This window comes from Stenella coeruleoalba (assembly GCF_951394435.1).
Source record: "Stenella coeruleoalba genome assembly, chromosome: 17".
Lineage (NCBI taxonomy): Eukaryota > Metazoa > Chordata > Mammalia > Artiodactyla > Delphinidae > Stenella > Stenella coeruleoalba.
In genome coordinates this window covers 28,719,589-28,740,751 of record NC_137163.1, presented here as the reverse complement: position 1 = coordinate 28,740,751, position 21,163 = coordinate 28,719,589, and the positions used below count along the sequence as shown (strand labels likewise).

Here is a 21,163-nt window from a genome sequence, read left to right as displayed (position 1 = left end):
AAAAAGTGATTTCTGAAGGCATTCAGAATCCCAGAATGTTAGAGCAATGATTTCATAGGCTCCCTTAGTTTTTACAGATAAGGACACTGGGGCTCAGAACATGAGGCTCACCCATTGTCAAAGAGTAAGTTAGAATACCTGGTTGATCTCCATTCTTGAGCCAGCTGCAGACAAAGCCAACAGAAGGCCCCTCTCTGCCTGAGTAGTCACCATGATCCCACTTTTCTGTCAGTTAACACTCCCCTGCTCTTCCCTTCAAAGTCTGGTCCAAAATAAAGGTTTACAATGCTTCTACTCACGTAGAAGCCACATTTCAATCAGAATCTTTCGTCAAAACCTTATCCACAAAATCAAAACATAAGGGAATCAGATTCTAAGATATCAAGACACAGTTATAAATTAGAATACCATATGTGCCAGAATACTTGGAATCTTGGAGAATTAGGAAGAGGGAGTTATGAGAAAGTAAAGGAGGCAGAAAAGGGGTCAGCAGAGAGTTGGAAGCATTAGAAGCCTGACCTGACAGCCCGTGTATTCTACCATGGTCAACTCAGTAGAGTCCATATCAGATATATGATTAGTGATTTTGATGTTGATAATTAATGAGGGACGTTTCTTCACAATATCCTAATATGCTTAGAGGATATTAAGATGTGTCTTTTACTAAAGGCAAAGCCTTGTACTCCCGAATTAGCGACAGATAGAGACAACATAATTATTACACTGTAGCACTGATTCCCCAAGTGTAGTCTCTGAGCCAGCCATGGCAGCATTACCTTGAAACTTGCTAAAAAGGCAAGTTCTAGGGCACCACTTCCGACCTACAAAATCAGAAACTCTAGGGGAGGACCCAGCAATCAGTGTTTTTACAGATGGCTCTGATGCAGCCTTCAGTTTAAGAACCACCTCACTTTACTCCCTTGCTGCCACTAGAGAACATTCTAAAACAAGTAAAGTGTCTGCCCAGCTTAGGGATTCTCCATCCTCATCTTCCAGGATTCCACTCTCAAACCTTATGTGCCAACTCTCAGCTGACTGTCTGCTACGAATGTCCTTTTCCCTTTTGCTCTTACTCACCCTACTCCTCCCTTTGGGATCATTTCAGATAATAATATACTCTCTAGAAAATCTTAAGACTCACCCATCTCCAAGTGCACATTAGCTGACATCCATGGGTTCCCTGAGTACCCAGTGCATCGCTGTCACAATTCCTACCACATTGTATTCCCTTGCATTATTTTCTAAAAACACACATTTGTCCCTGCATAGTGTAAGAAAGGTATGCATTAAGTGTTTGCTACATTTATACACTTTATTAAGCAGTCTAAAGTATCGCCCAAATTATAGAGTGCCCTCTCTTTCCTCACCAGATAAATACATACTATTAGCACCGGGCAGACTACCCAAGTGGCCCCTTCATGATTACGCTTCCTTGACTGTAGTGCAACCTCTACTCCAAAATAAAGAATATGATAGGCTCCTTCAATGATCCCTAATCCATTTGCTAGTTTGCTAAAGATCAAACCTAAAGTAAAATAGCTCTAACACAATACATGATTTAGAACATTTCTGGTTTCTTTTTTTTTTTTTTTTTTTTTTTTGCGGTACGCGGGCCTCTCACTGCTGTGGCCTCTCCCGTTGCGGAGCACAGGCTCCGGACGCGCAGGCTCAGCGGCCCAGCCGCTCCGCGGTGTCTTCCCAGACCGGGGCACGAACCCGCGTGCCCTGCATTGGCAGGCGGACTCTCAACCACTACGCCACCAGGGAAGCCCTCTGGTTTCTTTTAAGTGTAATCAGAATAGTCCCTAAATTTGAATATTATTTTGAGTTGGAGCAGTAACAATCATTTACCATCTCCAGGTTTCCCATCAAGGTCTCATCACTGGCACTTTCACACATCATGCTCACCCATTTCCTCTGGACCCCCTAACTTTTCACTACTGACCTAGCTACCCAGGCTAGATGGTGAAGGAAGGAGATAATATAATTAAGTTACACAATTTCCATACCATTTCCAACAGTCATGAAAGACTGTTCTCACGTAAACACTAACCTTTCCCTTCTCTTACCTCTCTTATAATTATGTGACACACCAACCCCATTCGCCTGTGTGCTTCAGCAGCAGTTTAGGTAATGGTGCTATATATTACTGCTGTCTAATTCTGTATCGGTTTCACATGCAACCCAAATGTGTATTCAGTCAATTTGTAAGTATCTTCTAAATAAAGACATTCTTTAGTTTTATTTTACTTCTCCTGTAATCCCACAAATACTGAGGTTACATCAACATATTTGTTAGAGGTCTGCATCTTCACAGATCTTTAAACAATTATAAAGACTTTATGGTACTCAGAGTAATTATATAGGTCCTCTTATTTGTAGTTCACAATTATCCAGATTTGATTTAAAACATCTTAAACATATTTCTTTAACTCTAAATACCTTGATCTTTTTTCAAATGCATCATCACACTGCATGATTCAAGAATGGCAGGGGTTTCCAAAAGGACTCAAACTTGACATGCAGTAATTCTTTAAAAACACCTAAACACTGATCTTGGGGTTCACAAATTAAGGGATGGTTATACTTAACTTTGAATTTTCTTATACATTCAAAATTCCTAGTTTTTAAACCTATGTCTTTTCATTTCAAAAACAAATTATAGTATTCTCCTGGCCCCAAAGATATTTCTCACAAAGTGCCAAAACAAGGGCAGAATCATAAAATATAGCAGAGAGAAAACAAAAGTAGCAAGTTCACTGGATACAGAACTGCAAAATGTCATTTCCATAATTTTTTGCTTGCAAATGATTTTTAAAAATATACTGCCTCTGGCAAGACAATTATATATTATTTTCTTATACATAAAAAACTTTACTAGTCCATTTTCTTTCACTTCAGCCTATTTTTGATCCCCTTCCTTGTACATGAATTAAACAAAAACCTTGACTAACATGAGGTAGATACTTTATAGACTGCTGATTAAACAATTGTTTAATGTCCAAGGCTAATTTCCTCAGTTAGGTTTTGGATCCTATGTTCTTCTGTCTCTTTAATGATTTTGTTGCCTTAATCATCCCTCTCTTTCTCCACTTCAACTGGCTATTTCCCATTCAAGTCTCCTTCCATCTTACACACACACACACACACACACACACACACACACACACACACACACACGATTTCCTAATTTGTGAGCCTTCTAGCTATCATCAGATACTCTTTTGCAACAAGCTTAGCAGGGAAGGGAAAGAGAAGGAGGGTCTACAGTCACCTGGCTGCTTCCCTAAGACTCAATGTACTCCCTGAAACCGTAGCAATCAGGATAGCACTCCAACATTAACAATGAAACAACTCCCATCGAGGTCAACAACTCTTGTTTAAACAGTACAACTTTGACATTGACCCCTTGATACTTCAAGTCTTCCTACTTGCTTCTGGGACATCATTCTCTAATTTTCTATTTTCCTGGTGATTCTGTCATGGCCTCTGCCACAGGCTTTTCTTTCCTTGCTGTAAAATGTCCCCATTCTTCAGGCTTCAATCCTCAGAACTCTTTCTCTCTCAGTTGATATTCTTTTCTTCTTCTCAATAATTCAGTTCAGATCTCCCTTGACAGCTCCAGACCCTTACATCTAACTGCTTATTGGGTATCTTCCTCCCCAGGATGTCTCATACTTCCTCAAGCTCAACATGCCCCAAACCAACCATTCTCCACCATCATGATCTTTCTCTCCAGCAAATATGCTCTTCTTCCTATATTTTGTACCTTGATAAATTCTACTCTCCAGCTCTCAAGTCAAAATCATAAGAGTAATCTTAATTTCTCACTTCACTTTTGGCTAACATCCTCCAATTGGTTATGAAGTCCTATCGATTCTTCCTCAATATCTCTCTCCACTTCTCCATTTCCACTATAACTATCTTAGGTCATTTATTCATTCAAATATTTACTGAGCACCCAGTATGTGTCAGACACTATTCTGCATAACAAGAGCCTGAACAATACAGACTAAAAATCCCTTCCCTCTGGGAACTTGTGTTCTAGTGGGAGAGGTGAATAAAACAGATAAGTAAAATATGCAGTGTGTTAGTCAACCATAAGTGCTAAGGAAAGAAGGGAGGGAAGGAATGAGTGAAGGAGGGAGCAAAGAAGAGAGCGACGGATAAAGAAGAGAAGGAAAAAGGAAATATTGGAATAGAGAAGGTTAAAATTTATATAGATTGGCCAGGGAGGGTCTAGTGAGGATACAGCTGTTCTCATTTTTTTTTTTTTTTTTACCCAGAATATTGATCTTGCTGCCTTCATTGCAGACTCCCCTCTGGCCCATCTTCCATGCAGCTAAAAGAAAATATTTCCCAAAACCATAACCTTTATCATTCCCTTACTTGTAATGCTTCGTTGACTACTTGTGGCTTTCAGGATGTTTCTACTACCTAAATTTAGCACATAAGGTCTGCAATGACCTAGTCCCCACCAACCTAACTAGTTTTTTAGTTTTCTGATTTTACAGTGGAACTGCACTCAACCACCTGCATCTTACTTCACAAGGAATGATTTTTTTGTGCCTCTCCATACCTTTCCATGTGTTTTTTTTTTTCCTTTTTTCTACCTATAATACTTAATCCTAATAATTCTGCAAACACCCACAGCTTTTTTTTAAGTGGACGCTCCTTCATTGCTGAAATCCACCCAACCATTGGAAAGTGCGTTTTACTTAGTTGGTAACTTCATCCATAAAATAGAAACACCATAATCTACTTTCCACACTTATTTGAAAAATAAAATGAGGAAAAGTACATCTAATAGAGTAGCTGGCACAGAATGGAAGCTAAATAGTTAGCAGCATTTACCACATAATACACTTAACTATCTGTCTTTCCACTAGACCAGGCTTTCTCAACCTCAAAACTACTGACATTTCAGGCCACATAATTCTTTGCTGCAGGAGGCTGTCCTCTGCACTGTAGAACGTTGAGTGGTACCCATGGCCTTTGTCTACCAGCTACCAGTAGCACCCCTCCACTTGTATTAACCAAAATGTCTCCAAACACTACTAAAGTGTTCCCTAATGGGCAAAATCACCCCTGGTAGAATGTCACTGCACTATGCCATAAGCAACTCAAGGACAGAAACTAGTTATTACTCATTATTGTATCTTCAGGTATCTAGTACCAAAGTCAGCACATAGTAGGTGTTCAATAAATGCACATCAGTAAAAACCACAATCCTGCCATCTAGCACCATAGACTAATTTTACCTATTTTCGAAAAGTATGTAAATATTATTTTATAGCCTCTTTCACCCAATGTTATATTGTGAGATTTATTTATGATGCTTCATGTTGCAGTAGTTCATCTCTACTTCTATATATACTTTTTTAAATACTCTATTGTTTGGACATTTGAGTTGTTTCCAATTTGTAGCTAGTATGATTAGTGTCATCATGAATAATCTTTTATATGGTTTTGGTTACAAGTCAGGATAGCAGTTTTGTTGAAGGAGAAATGGGAGTGATTGGGAAGGATATAATGAGGGTTCTTGGGGTACTGTTAACATTTCTTCTTGAGTGATGGTAACATACGTGTGTCCACTTTGTGATAATTCATTGAACGCTCCGTTTATGATCTGTGAGCATATTCTGTGTTATCCTTCACTTGAAGGTTTTTATTTATGTTACTAAGAAAATAGTTGTGCAATTAGAGGAAAAAAGAAGGCCAAGGATTCTGGTAAATATTCTGCAATGCCAATATTCATGAGAAAAATAAATGTTTACCTTCATTTGTATCAAAGAAAAGCATATTAAAACAAAAAAAGATGCATTTTATCCTTTTTGTCACTAATACCCAGTGTTGGTGAGATGCAAGGGAAAATGTCTGCTATTAGTAAAGACGTGAATGAGTACAACTTTCCCAGAAGGCCATTTGGCAATATATATCAAAAGTCTTTAAAATATATTTTATGCTTGTATCTCAATTATATCTCAGTAAAGCTGGAAAAATATGCTATGTTTAAAAGCTTATCTTATGAAAATAAATCAGAAAAAACGTGTAAAACTATACATGTGTGTATAAGCAAAAGAATCTATATACAAGGAAATTCTTCATATAACTGCTTACAGTGGTGAAAACTAAAAGCAAATTTTCAACAGATAATTAGCTAGATTATTATGGTATATCCATTCAGTAGAAAACAAGCAGTCATAATTAATGACATGAAAAATGTTCATAATTCATTAAATTAAAACATCACAAAACAGAATGATGACTCATTTGTAAGGAAAGAAAGACATAAATATACACAGAAACAAAATGTCAAGAATAGAAGCCAGAATATTACTCAGCCATAAAAAAGAACAAAATAATGCCATTTGCATGGATGGACCTAGAGACGGTCATACTGAGTGAAGTAAGCCAGACAAATATCATATGATATCACTTATGTGTGGAATGTAAAAAAAAAAAAAAAAAAAAAAAAGATACAAATGAAATTATATACAAAACAGAAATAGACCCACAGACCTAGAAAACAAATTTATGGTTACCAAAGGGAAAAGGGTGGGAAGGAATAAATTATGAGTTTGGGATGAACATATACACGCTAATATATAAAGTAGATAACCAATGAGGACCTACTGTATAGGACAGGGAACTATACTCAGTATTGTGTAATAACCTATAAGGGAAAAGAATCTGAAGAAATAGATATGTATGTATAACTGAATCACTTTGCTGTACACCTGAAAGTAACACAACACTGTAAATCAACTCTACCCCAATAAAAATTTTAAAATTATCTAGAGAAAATTATAATTCCTAGCTAAATTTAAATGTTAGTCTGAGCAATAAATATTATTGTATATATATACAGGTGTGATTATAAAAAAAAAATAGAAGCCAAAATGTTGACTTTTGTTATCTCTGAGTAGTATTTATTTTTGTTTCTGCTTTTTATTTTTTTAAAGTTCTATGTACTTTCCAAGCTTTCTGCAAGGAATATGTATAGCAATTTTTAAAATTAAGCTTTTTCATGTAAATGAGTTTATCAATGAATGAGAAAGAAAATATGAGAGAAATCTCACCTAACAGTATCAGAGACAATGGCAACTCAGTGTGGTAGTATGTTTTTTTCCACACTATGCCGCAAATGATTATTGAATTGGTTTTTAATAAGCATGTTTGAATTTTATAAGATCCACACTGTATGGACAAGAAGCCAACCTCAGCCAATATTCTATAGGGCAAGTCTTTCTTTGGAAGAGAGGTTTTTCTTTACAATGAAATCTTACTTTAGTGATTAGGAAATAGATGAGCAAGTTTCACTTAGAGGATTTTTTAAAGCTACTGTTGCTTGAAGTATAATCTTCTCTACTGTCTAGCGTTAATCTTCTAAAACAAAAAGTCAATATGATTTCAAATTCTAAGTTTGTGACAGCTTTTCCAATTTAAATCTGTCTCATTCTCTGTATGGAATACAAATAACAATGCAATATATTTCAAGCATCTATGAAAAAGAGCCAATATTACTAAGAATGAACCATAATCATCTGAAGTCATATACTGAGAATTAAGAAATAATTTTCCACTTTCACTTTGCTTCACAGGAGCCTTGTTAATAAGCACTTCCCGCTTGTACCAGATAAGTAATGATTTCTAGGTCAGTAAACTGCAACATCGATTGCATTCACTTACAATAAGTATAGCCATAGCAAACCCATTTTCACGTGTAGATTCTCTTTCCAAGGCTGATTTACAGTCATTGCTCTCCTCTCCATTTCTGGGAAAAGGGATCAACTTAACCAAAATATTTGTGTTAAGCCCTGCCTTGGGGTATCTCTCTAAGGAAGACCCTGTTGATAAGACTATGAGGTACTGCTGAATGACCACCCATTCCAGTTTGCCCAGGACAGCCCTTCTTTACACCCAATGTCCCTGCATAGTTATTAACAGCAGCCACTTTCAATCCCCAATGTCCCAGGTAGAGTAATAAATTATATGGTCACCCTATTGTCCATACACAGTGTGTAGAGTGCTAGGCATAGAACTTGGAATAAATGCCTGGAGCTATCTACACTCTTATCTTCCTTGTGCACTGATAGTCTGGAATAAAAAACACACAGAATATTCATGGACCCAAATCCACCCCCCCATAGGTGGTCTAAAGCAATCTGAACAGGAATCCATTTCAAGATGGACACATCCTCCTATGAAGGTTCAAAAACTATGAGGATAGACATTACTAGCTAGCCCAAATCATACACCTTAAGGATAAGGTACATATTTGAAAAAAATGGCCAATCTATTGATACTCTGGGGGAGCCGTACCCCTCTAGTTATTAATCCCAACAATTCCATAAAATGGAAGTCCATACAAATCTCCTCTAAATCCATATGTTTCTATCTTGCTAATGGCAAAACTATTCACCTAGTCACCTTAGCTAGAAACCTTAGTATCAAATTTGATTCTCTCTTTATTCTGTGAAATTAGTTAGTTACTAAGTCTCATTGATTCTATTTTAAACGTCTCTGGAATTCATTACCCAAAAACCTTTCATCAGAACACAATTTCTCATCTGCAATTGTTACAATAGACTTCTCCAATTCATTTCCTGCACTTCTGCAAGAATTATCTTAAATAAAGCAATTGCTTTAATTCACTGTCTGCTCAGAACCCTCAGATAACATCCAGACTTCTTAACATTGCACTCAAGACTTTTATCATTTGCACTCAAGCCTCCCTTTTCATCTTCAATTCCAACCACACCTCACACTAAGCAGCTACTACTCAATGGTTCTCCAGGGATGGTACTGTTCCCCTGGGAGGTGTCTGGAAATTTTTAGGGACATTTTTTATTGTCACGGTGATTTGGGGGAATGAAGAAGATTTACCGAGCAAGGACTAAGAATGTTAAATGTCCGGCAATGCAGGCCAAGTTGCCTTGCCAAGATGCCAACAGCATCCCCAAAGGAGACTTCTTGTTTCCCAAACACATTATTTTTACAAACGTGTCCCTTCTTCTTCCCAGATTCTATATAACCTTCCTCTAGTAGTTCTGCCTTCTTTCAAAATAACATTGCCCTTGGATGATAAAATTCAAAGTCTCTTCTTACCTAAAGACCTCAGCTGATTTAATAGTCATGCACACAGTGTGTTAATTGGAGATAATTAAATCACTCCCATAACATACAAGTTGCCTGCTGATCTAGTACTTAGTGTATTGAATTATGATTAAACAGCTTACCCATCTGTCATTTCACTCCATGTTCCCCTTTTTTCTCCTTCTATCCCCTAAAATTTGAGCTCCTTAAAAAGGGGGATATTCCTTTGGTATCTTACTCATTTTTTTAAACTCCAATTTTTACCATTTACCCAGAAGTTAAGAATAATTCTATAATGAGAAGTGACTTTTTGGACTAAAAGGTAAAATAATTGTACTTGTATTCCTATGTATAGAATGCCATTCCCTAATAACCTTTTTGTGGTTGCTAAACTTAGAATACTTTGAAGTAAAGTGTATTTTAGTTATACCTTTTATCAGCAGTGGTGCTTTAAATTCATGTATTAAATTACAGATTAGACTAATTCAAGTATTACAAACTCAAGTATAAGAGAAAAAGAAGCTATAGACACTGTGGTAAGCTCAAGAGGATGTTCCCAATATAAAGGTATTTAAATCCCTTTATTTATTGATAAGTCCTGAGTACGCCTTACAAAGATCTGCCTACCATGCTTGTGTTTAAGATACATGCTATGAAAAAATACTTAGGTAATCTTTAAAAAAAAGTGTGTGTATACAATATACTTCTATACAAGAGATAAAGTAAAAGTGTTCTTATACCACCTCACTTATTTTTTTTTAAGTTTAAGCTTAAACTATTTCTGTAGCATATTAAAATTGTACTCTTTCTTGATCAAAATTTTCAACTTAACTCCCCCTAAGTTGCAGAAACAATAAAATAGGGTGGACAGAAGTTGACTGCTCACTTGCACATCTGTTCATATCTGGGGCTCGGTGTCCATAGTACCCGGATGGGCAGGAATGCAGGCACTCTCCATACTGGCGCATGCCTTCTCTTCGAAGAAAGAAGAATAACTTCTGTTGACATCGGCTGCACCCATTGTCCTTTGAACAAGACAAGCATCCCTTGCAAATGGGATTTGATACATAACTAGCTGTAAAAGAGAAAAGACAAAATACATTTAAATATGAATATGATCAGACTTCTGGTCAATGCAACATGCTGAAAAGACAAGTGTCTCTTGTCCTTTTACTTTAATCACATAGAAATGCTAAACAAAATAACCTCTGCCACCCTCCAAAAAACAATGGTTCATACACAACCAAACTTAGAAACAAAGAGGAAACCCAGAGACAGAGTTGAGGCTGGAAGCTCAAACTGAATGGCTTATGGAGATGCTAGAGCAGACAGAGGCAGACCTCAGGGCAGGGTCCTCAGTCCAGATCAAGAAATATGCATGTAGAATCACGTTGCTATAAACTTGAAACTAACACACTATCATAAATCAACTATACTTCAATATAAAAAAGAAAAGAAATATGCATGTAAAGAGCTGATGCTTGTCTCTATGGAGACTGGAGTCGTAAAGGCTTGTGTGTCCATGGAACAAGCACTAGAAGCCCCCACTCCAGCTGGCCAGAGAAGAGGTTTCCAACCCTGGATTGGGGCATAGAGGACGTGAGCACAGGAGAGAAAAATATAACCCACGAGAGAAAGCTACCCCAAATCTATGAGACTTCCAAGTGTGGTATCCAAGTTTAAATCATCAATGTAGTATGGGGTCCCTAAGTCAAGAGGTTAACATAAAAAACTTGCCCAGATCCAGCAAAATCCACAAAGAAAAAAGTATGAAACAACCCTACAGAAATTTTCTACAATCCTGAGACTGGGACTACAACCTGGAACTTTCATGGAAAACCACCTTAACATCAAAATGAACAAATCACATGTGCAAGCAAACCTCAATGAGGAAGAGTCAGTCTGAGTAAGAGATTTCATACCTAAAGAGTCAGAAATAACAGAACCATCTGAAAATGACTTTAAAATGAGTATCTTTAGAGTATTTGAAGAGATGAAATGACTAGAAATCACATGAGAAGAAGCAGTATCATAAAATGGGCAAATTAGAAAAATTAAAATTCTAAAACTGAAAAAAATTCTAAGGACAAGTTGAATGGGAGAGGGACTTAACTAGAAAACAGGCTTAAAGAACTGTGGCACAAAACAAGATATAAATATTAAAAAGGTAGGAAGCATGTAAGAAAAAACAGTATCTGAAATATATGAACCTTATGAAGTTCACTACAGCTAGTGACAAAAATGGTAATTTAAAAGAAAACAAATTCCGTTTCTAGCCCTGGTATAAAATTCAGAAATGATACAATCTGAAATCCTAGTATAATTTCTAAAGTATAAAAAGTTCATGTAAGGTCATAAGCTTAAGGCCACACTGACTTCATTTTATTGAGTTAACCCACAAAAGAAATAAGACAAGGAACAGAAAATTCACCAATTATTGAAACTTTCTGCTTTGAGACTACATCCTATTTGCCCTACATATAATCTTTATTGCATATAAAATTAATACCAAGCCGACAGTATTCAGACTAGCAGCTATACAACAAAGTACATTGTATACCACACCAGTCCTTATTTATAATGATTTAACATCCAATATATTTACAACTACTTGCAGCAGATCTACATAGGTTTCAGTTCCACAACATGCTCTCCCCACTTCTGGGCTCCCTGACTTGTTCTTGCAGCCTCTCTTCCAGAGAGATTCCCAAACAAGAGCTTAGTCTAACCTTTCAGAGAAGGGGCCAAAGAAGAACCAAGACACTCAGGACCAGAAATCATGGTCAAGATGACCCTCTGAATTGGGCATTAAGATCTACTTCTTCCCACTTATTCCAGGACTTTGTTCTATCAACTGTTCAAAACTGCTTTTATTTACATAGTGAATCTATGTTAGAGACTTTCTCTTGCTTGCAAAGCTATCTATGCTTCCCAACTAATTTCTTATTTACCACCTTATTTTCTTAAACCTGCAATTGTGGAGCAAAAAAGAATCAATTCAGATTAAAAGTCACCTCCTCAGATAGAATTCCTAATAAAATTTTGGCAAACTTTCCAGATACTCCTTTATATATGTACGCATATACAGTATTTATAATATGTAATTGGTATTTTTCATAACTGTGATCAGACTTTACATGAAGTATGATAACTTGCTCAATTTCAATCAAGTTGTGAGCATCTTCTCATATCAATGAATCAGACCAATATCACTCATATTTCTTGGAAGTGTCAGTTTTATCTGCAGCCTCAACCTACCATCCCCACCCATGTAATTATCCCCAACACTACTTTTAGGAAGACCACAACTGGTTTTCAGATCCTCAATTCAAGACCTCATTCTCAGTCTCTTGTCCTCCCAACTCCTGTAGCTGGGTCATTACTGAAAGTTTTCTTCCTCTTCTAGACGAATGGGAATGTCTCCTTCTAAAGATTTAATTCCAGCCCTCACTCTTGTAATTTCCACTAATCTTCTCATAAGTCAGGCCCTTATTACTTCTCACTTAGACAGTTATAGTGCCCCAACTCCCCACGTACCTCTCTCTGCGTTCTACTGTTGGCTCAGCTCTTCTGCTTTTATTTTCATCACAGGATTTCTGTTATCCCTTACTCTCATGAAATAATTATGACTTATAAAGCATTTTCACATAGCCAACTGGAAATAAGGTTAGACTATTTACAATTTCCCCAGCTGCCTTCTGAAGAGGTTTTATTCTCCCATTTTGTTATTAGTGTCCTGAGCAGGTTGTAAGGAGTGAGTATGTAAGTTTCAAAAACTGGGATACAGACAAACTTTTGTGTAAGGAAGGGGTAAAAAACTGAGAGTGGGGTGGGTAGGGTGCAGAACACGGGATGAAAAGGACAGAACTAGGAAGACTCAGCAGCTGTATGATGGATGAAATGGCTTTGGCAGAGGAAGTGGTGACTGGGGAGAACCCAACACATTTTAATTTTCAGGGCTGCCTAAGAACATAACCCACCTTAAGCACAAAGACCCTCTGGCATGATATTTGGGGAAGAAATTTATGACTCTCTTGTGAAAGAAAAAGTCCTTATGTAGGAGCAACCAGGAGACTAAGGCAAGGGCAGGAGCTGCTGGCTGGAGCTGCATCAAAGGCAGCCCCACACTGCAGGGTCCTCTGCAGCACGTCTAAGAGCAGTTCACTGGCTGCCTTCTGCTCTGCAACTTAACTACAAATATGAAAAGGTACGATCAAGGTTGTCCAAATCCCAAACGTAGTTTCATAAGTAAAAGGAGAATTTGGAAGATTTACATACATAGCAAAATGGTTTAAGGAGAAGGTTCTCTGTACCACAGTCATCACAAAGTAAAACTGAAGCTATACTTACTTTCAGTTCAAAAGTTAAACCAAGAGCTCTTTATCACTATAAATCACACTCTCTAGAAAGAAGTATGGAGAAAAGGGAATTACAGAGCTAAGAGAATCATCATAAATTAAAGGCTTTTTGTTTTGTTTTATGTATCAGAAGCCAACTTTCATCCTGACCACAAAGATTTCAGAGTCAACAAATTGTACTCTACATTTTTTAAAAGGTATTCTTAAAATCAATAAAGCATTGCTTTATTTACTTGAACCTTAACTGACAATGAAAATGAAATAGGGAATACTTACCTGAGTCCATATCTTAGATATCTTTATAACCCTACACAGGAGGAATTCTCTTAAAACAAAAGTGATGTGAGCCACACCCAACCTAAGTGCTCTCTCTTTCCCTTCCCCCAATCTTCTTCAACCGTGCTCCTCAATACTGAAGGACAAGAACACATGTAATTTTGGCAATTTGAAGCTTTGTGCCCCAAACCTCAAATGGACTTTTTGGTTTAATTAACCATTGTCCAATGTCAACTATCCTAGTCACCTCTATGTTGTACGTCAACAGCTTAATTCAACAAGAACTTCTTCATCCGTTATATGGTGACTACACCAATCTCTGTATCTAAAGCCAGGCAAAAATAGACCTTTAAGCATGACTAGAGTAATTTATTTTGTCAGGATCTTAATAAGTCAAATGGCTCTGCCTATTTCTATGAGATTTAATTCAAGTGTGCAGGTGAATAAACAAATCTTAATTCCCAGCTTTGATGACTGTGTTTATTTGCTCTCCCCGTAAGCTTCAACTTTTCCAACCCTAAAGCCTGCTGACATCCAGAGCCTCATCACTCCAACCAAAACACTTTTCTAAATCTAGATCCACCCAAAATTCTAAAGATGAAATATATCACATAAAACATTAAAAATCTTCAAAAAGGTGCTGGACAGTGGTGTAAACACAAATCCACACATATCTCCCTGACAGGGAAAGGAATATATGGATACAGAAAACAAAAATCATGAGGCAGAAACCAGGTAACAATTACTTATATCACTAAGTATATAAGGAGGAAAAAAACCAGTATAAGTAAAACTCTTTACTCTTTTTTTTTTTTTTTTTTGGTGGTACGCCGGCCTCTCACTGTCGTGGCCTCTCCCTTTGCAGAGCACAGGCTCTGGACGCGCAGGCTCAGTGGCCATGGCTCATGTGCCCAGCCGCTCCGTGGCGTGTGGGATCTTCCCGGACCGGGGCACGAACCCGTGTCCCTTGCATCAGCAGGGACTCTCAACCACTGCGCCACCAGGGAAGCCCAAACTCCTTACTCTTGATTCTAATTATCTGATTTGTATTCCTCTTAAATTGCAAAGTAAGTTTGGTTTTTCATGAATCCTGATATTTTAAGTTTGATCCTTTGTTAAATTAAACCCAGTTATTCACATTTTATCCCATAGAACATTTTATGTAGGTGTTGAATGACCATCTGTTTCTAATCTACTCCTAATACTTTTTAAAAGTGTTCCCCTGTTTCTGGAGTAGGCCCTGCCAAACAAGAAGAAATCTAAATTCCTGCTAGGTGAAGGCATCCATTCCTGACAAAGAGTACAGATTTCTAATCCTGAAAATAATGGGACTGAACAATGGGCTGTTGGCATCTTAGCCTTGCTCCATATTTGCAGGTTCAATAATGTTACAAGTTGAACAGCTTTTTAAAAAAGGAAAAACTACTATTAACTTCATTGATCAATCTTATCATAAAATTGCTAATATATTTATCTCTGCCCAATCCCAAATTCAAGATATATATTTAGAAACCAAAACCCTATCTCTGGCACCAATGACAGGGAACTTGCATGTCAGATTCTATACAAATCAAGTCAGGCATAGATCCTTCCACTACAGCTTGGCAACACTGGGATAAAAAACCATGTAATCATGTATACTCCCAAGTGCAAACTCAACTAAGGAATCAAGGTCGTGAATTAAGGAGCCACACGAGATTTGACCAAAATGAGAAATGCCTATCTTAGGATACTTTCCTTAGTTTTACATTAAATTGTAAGTATTTATAGAAAATAAAATAATCTGATCTTTGATGCAAAGACAACAAATTTTAACACTCTGGATGTTCACCATTATAATCATTATGCCTTAGAAAATACATGTTAAAATTAACAATGTTAATAAAGCTTTGACAGAGATAAATTTCTAAATGTCCATTAAAGTGTTAGAGGAGGAAAAAAAAAGTGTTAGAGGAGGTAAAATAACATGAATTTAGTCTAGAAAAACTTTTGAGAATAAAGGGCAAACGTGCCAAAAATTCCAAAATTTTACAACCTGTAGAATTAAACCATATTTTCTCAGAATCGCTTTATCTTTTATCATGAGTCCTTCAATAGACACTAATATTTTTAGGAAAAAGGCTTACAAAACTTTTAACTTCTCAAAGTACTAGCTTTGAGAAACCCATATTAATTGGCTGCCTGAAAATGTTATTAGTTGATAATTAATACCATTGTTTATCCACCTAAAACATGTTAATTAGGAATGAAAGAATGTATATATCCTCATCTTCAGAAATGTTCCTTAGGAAAATATTATTTCTAAAGATTTATAAGCCTCCTAAAATATTGAAATCATCTCTAGAGATGAATATTCTTAATGACATCAGGATTAAAGGAATTTAACCAGATGATTTTGCTGCTCCTACAAAAGTGGGTGTCTCACTGTATAAAAACTCAAAGCTACTAGATTTTAAAATATGGAGGCAGAAAGTTAAGTAGAATTACAGGTTTATTTTAACACATGAAGTGCTAACATCTTCAGAAAAAATGAGGAAAAGGACCACAATTGTAAGCTCCTGATTTCTCGCCAGTGTGAGCACTACATGAGTCATCATCCTTTATAGACGGGCACCTCAGAAGTACAGTTACAACCACGATTAACCATGGCTGTAGTGTGGTTAACTGGAAGGGGTATTTCTTTTTCTTTTTTTTACACATCATAGGAAGCAGAAAGTCTGGATGAGGCATGTCATGCATGCTTCAAGTATAAATTAACTAAGACGTCTCAGGGAAGTCCAGAATACTCAATAAGGGCAGGTCAAGGAAAGATGATGAGCTAAGATACGGTTGCAAAATAAATGTGGATGGAATCTTACATAAGTATGTTTGAGGGCACAACGAACCTATCCAGAACATGATAAAACACATTCCCCTTCTAATTTAACACATCATCATTAATATTCAAGAGAGTCTGCCAGAACTGGAGGAAACTGAAAGAATGTACCAAAGCAGTCACTGCAATCATCAGAGGAAAAATTACTTTGGTTCAACACATTTTACCTTGAGACCAAGCAGTATCCCTTTAACATATTTCACCCAAAACGTGAGCAGCTGAAGCAGATGCAAGTCACACATCTGGTGATAGGAGCCAGAGATTTCCCCAAAGAGCTTCTGAAAGCACATCTTACATTCAATGCAAGGTACTTAAGTGTTTCTTTTTTTTAATCAGAATCCATCAGGTCCTGATCCTCAGGGCTCAGGACCACAGAGAGAAGCTCAAGGAAAGTTGAAATGAGCACTTTGATGTGCCATTCTATGTACTGACCAACTAAACATGAAGTAGAACACAAGAATCTGAATGAGTTAAATGGGACCCAGAAACAGGTTTCCAAAAACAGTCGTTAATACCCAACGTCAAGTAAAAAGACACAAGAAAAGATAAAAGTAGCTATGTATAGACTCTCACAAAAAATTAAAATAATGAGCCCTCAAGTTAGCATATACAATTCCCCAAATGGTGAAGTATTTCTCATAATGAACACTCACTGTCGAAGCCAAGCCCTGGAAGAATTATTCCTCTTCCCTCCACACCCCCGCTACAAACTCTGACACAAAAATCTTAATGCATATTCCTATGCTAGATGTTAACGCTGACAGGTAACAGGGAAATATATACAATTAAGGGTCAGAACACCCGCATCCCAGAACTAAACTATTAACATAAGCAAAATACCAGAATCATAATCTCTTCAGCTTCTACAACTGCTAACACCAGTAACATTAATTAGTTGATGAGAAAAATATAAGATGGTTTGAGATTTGCTCATTTTCCCAAAGATATATGATGTTCTGAAACAAGGGAAGACTCATATTTTATGTTGTATAAAGTAAGCCACCTGCTTGAAACCGTGAAAGAGAAAAAGATTTACTCCATAAAACTGTTCTAATGCCAGAGGAAAAGTAAGCGTAAAGTTATAATGTATGGGAGCCTCTAAGCTGTGGCTAGAAACTGCTGTGTAGTATAGATCACTCATGCCAAGGGTTGGCTTGGACTTTCACAACATACTTAAAAGACCCTGTGGAAATGTTGACAGAATGTTGGTGCTAATGGTAACTCCAACACGAGCAGATCTAAATAGATACATTTATGAAGATTGTGAAACCACCACTTTCACATGGTCCCATGTTTACACAAGGAGATAATCCAATTATTTAAATAGAAAAAAGCAAACTGCTCATAAAAAGAGCCAGATTTTTATTCCATAAAGTACTTAAATACTTCTTATACTAACACTACTTCAAAATAGTTTTGCATACTTCCTAAGTACTGTAACTTAAGTGCGCACAGCGTCTGACCTACCCAACTGCCTATAGGAAAAACTCCCCTTCCTGTCTATTCAAAGATTAATAGAATATAAACTAACTCCTGCTTATTTCACGATTTTAATTTTAAAACAATAAATGGAAAGCCAACTGGATGGCTTATTTGGTGTCATAAACACAGCCCTCAAGAACCACCCATGCCATAACTAACCAGATTAAAGACTCCATGTGTTTTAGATGTGGAAACTCCCATGGATTATACCACTGTGTTTTAAAATTGGGAGTGAACACTGTTAGCTACACTGTTCTAGAGAAAGGTCTCTTCAAACAAAGATAATTTAAAAAAATTTTTAAGTTGCCTTAATGAAAAACACACTAACAAACACTTTGGGTTGACAAACATTATTATGTAACAATTATTCCGGAATACACTATAATGCAAAAAAAGGTGAAAGCTTTATTATACTCAGTGTAGGTCGCTGTGGGTAAAATATTACTTATGCTAATAAAAATCAGAATGATTCACTACTAAATCTTCAGGCCTACACAGGATTTAGTTCTCAGTAATTTTTAAATCAATTGTCTGTATTTAATATTTATCAACAGTTCATTTTAACATGCTTCGTCAGTTTGCTAACTTCACAGCAATCAATACCTTAGACACAGTTTGCAATCTAGCTGCTTAACCATTCTTGCTCTAAGAAGTTATATCTATTCAGAACAAGAAGAAATGAAAAAGAGAAAAGTCAAAATGGGGGTGGGGAAAGAAAAGAAAATGAACTTGGGGAAACATTCTAAGTAATGTTTATTACTCATAATTTCTGTTTATCAAAAGTGAATAAACAGATCAGAGAGTTTAAGAAACCTTTCCAAAGTCATACAGTTTGCTAGTGACTAATTTAAATCCAGTTCTGACCTCTGATTTCAAAAGCCACGCTCTTAATTTCCTCATTAAGAGATATATGTACAGCACCTAGGGAAAAAATGCATTGTACCATGATTAAAACTGTGAGAACTTTCTTTCAAATTAGACTGTACCCTTGTAATTTGCTCACTGCCCCTGTGCTCTGTTTTTAGCTACAGCAAAACAATCAAAGTTCCTTTTGGTGATTAGCCACTAAGAGTACCATACTAACTCTTTCCTAACATAACTAGGACTATATTAAGTCTCATAAACCAACAAAATTAGGATGCCATCCACAAAAACACTTCAGAGTCAAACTGCTGATACAGCACAAAGGATAATGGGGGAAACTGAGTTACAGGTTTCTTCTGGCAGAGGTTAAAGAGAAATCTTCAAAATTATAAATGGAAAGTCTTTAACTGTTTGGGCATACAGCAAAAAGCCAGCACTCTTTACTCCAATTGACAAGTTCAAAGAAAAAACATCACCCCCAAACCATGCAATTTCCTGCAAATGGGCCACTCTCCTCACTGTCTTTGAAGACAAATCGTGTCCTGGACAAGGGGCCTTTGAAGTAACACAGCAAGCATAGCTATGTAATTAGAAAGGCTCGTTACGCCATCCAAATGAGCAAAACTAGACTTTAAAGATGCGCTAAAGTGAAGAGGCTGGACTGACAGACTGACACAAAGACTTTGAGGGCAGTTTGCCCCTGCTCACTAACCATAATTCTCCTTCACTCCCTCCAAGCCTCAGAAGCCAAAAGCAAACTCCATATGCACTACTGGAAAACTGTAAATAGTGTTTGGTCACTCTCAAAAAAGTGGCAAAACTGTATGTATGCATGTTTACAGACATAGATGTGTATATAGATACCTACACTTATGCATGTGTATATAAATGTATGCATATACTATTTTTCTGAACCATTTGAGTATAAGTTGTAGACATTACACTCTTTTACCTCTAAATTTCAGTGTTCAGTATGTATTTCCAAAAACGAGGACATTGTCTTAGAATATCAGCCATATTGATATGATCCAATACTATTTTCTAACCCCCAGTCCATATTCAATTATCCCAATAATGTCCCTTATATCTACTATTTTCCTAGACTAGAATCCCATCCAAGATTATGCATTGCATTAAGCTGAACTATTTCTTCAGTCTCCTTTAATCTGGAACAGTTCCTCTTTCATGAGCTTGACATCTTGGAAGATCAGTTATTTACAGAATATCTATTTGGCGGACTGATCTCACATTTTGGGGATTATGTATGAATTGATGTTGTGTCCTTTTCTCGTGCAGGTCAAGAGACACTTGATGAATTTGGTTGCATTACTGGTGATATTAACTTTGATCCCTTGACTAAGGTGGTGTCGGTCAGGTTTCTATACTATAAAGTCACTATTTTTCCCTCTATAAGAAGTTTTTGTGTTTTTTTTTTTGAGGAGATATAGTGAAACTACATACATATCCTGTTCTTCAAACTTCCACACACTGGTTTTGGCATCCACCCGTGATCCTTTTGCCTAAATCAACTATTCTTCTGATGGTTATCAAAGGTGATTTTGTAACTCCATCATTCTTCTCCATTTATTAGGGGGTGTTCTAGTGTTAGGAAGAGCTTTCCCTTCCCCTTCATTTATTTCTCTGCTTGTTTGTTTACATCAGTAGGGAATCGCAGATTTTATTCAGTGTACTATCATCTGTTACTGTAATCTGTGCTCAACTTATCCTAGATTTGTTCACTGAGAGCCCTTTAAGGTGCTGTGGATTTTAAGTTGCATTTTATGTGCACGCTACCAAGTGCTTAGGGGTAGAGGAGAAGGAGATCAAATTTATCCTGGAAGAGCTAAGAAATAGGTGGTAAGATGAGTTGCCAGTTGGAGCAGGAGTTTGCCAGTTGGAGGGGGATATCCCAAGGGGAGGACTAGTACGGGCACAGGTGTCTGCACAGGACTGGGGGATGCTGAACTCTCTGTCCTTGTATGTCTGATAAACCTTGGCCTATCTTATTGACAATCTATCTTTCAGACAATAGCAAAAGGAGCCACTCAATACTTAACTTGGATACAAGAAAGAATTTGCTGAGAATATGGAAACTATGATGTTACCATGGGGTTTAAAAGAGTAGAATATACAGAAACTGCGACCCTAGAAGTAAAATCCAAGATTTCAACGATGGATTTTTTTTTAAGTTTGGAAGGATACAAGTTTG

General features: G+C 36.9%; 1 protein-coding gene across 1 annotated transcript in view; it reads right to left on the bottom strand.

Moving 5' to 3' along the window:
- Positions 1-10,169, bottom strand: part of RSPO2 (R-spondin 2) — an 85,450-nt gene extending 75,281 nt beyond the window's left edge. The window contains exon 1 of the mRNA XM_079901911.1: positions 9,986-10,169. Coding sequence (XP_079758037.1) covers positions 9,986-10,067 — 82 coding nt within the window. The 5' untranslated portion in view covers positions 10,068-10,169. The remainder of the gene's footprint in view (positions 1-9,985) is intronic.
- Between the last annotated feature and the right edge of the window lie 10,994 nt (positions 10,170-21,163).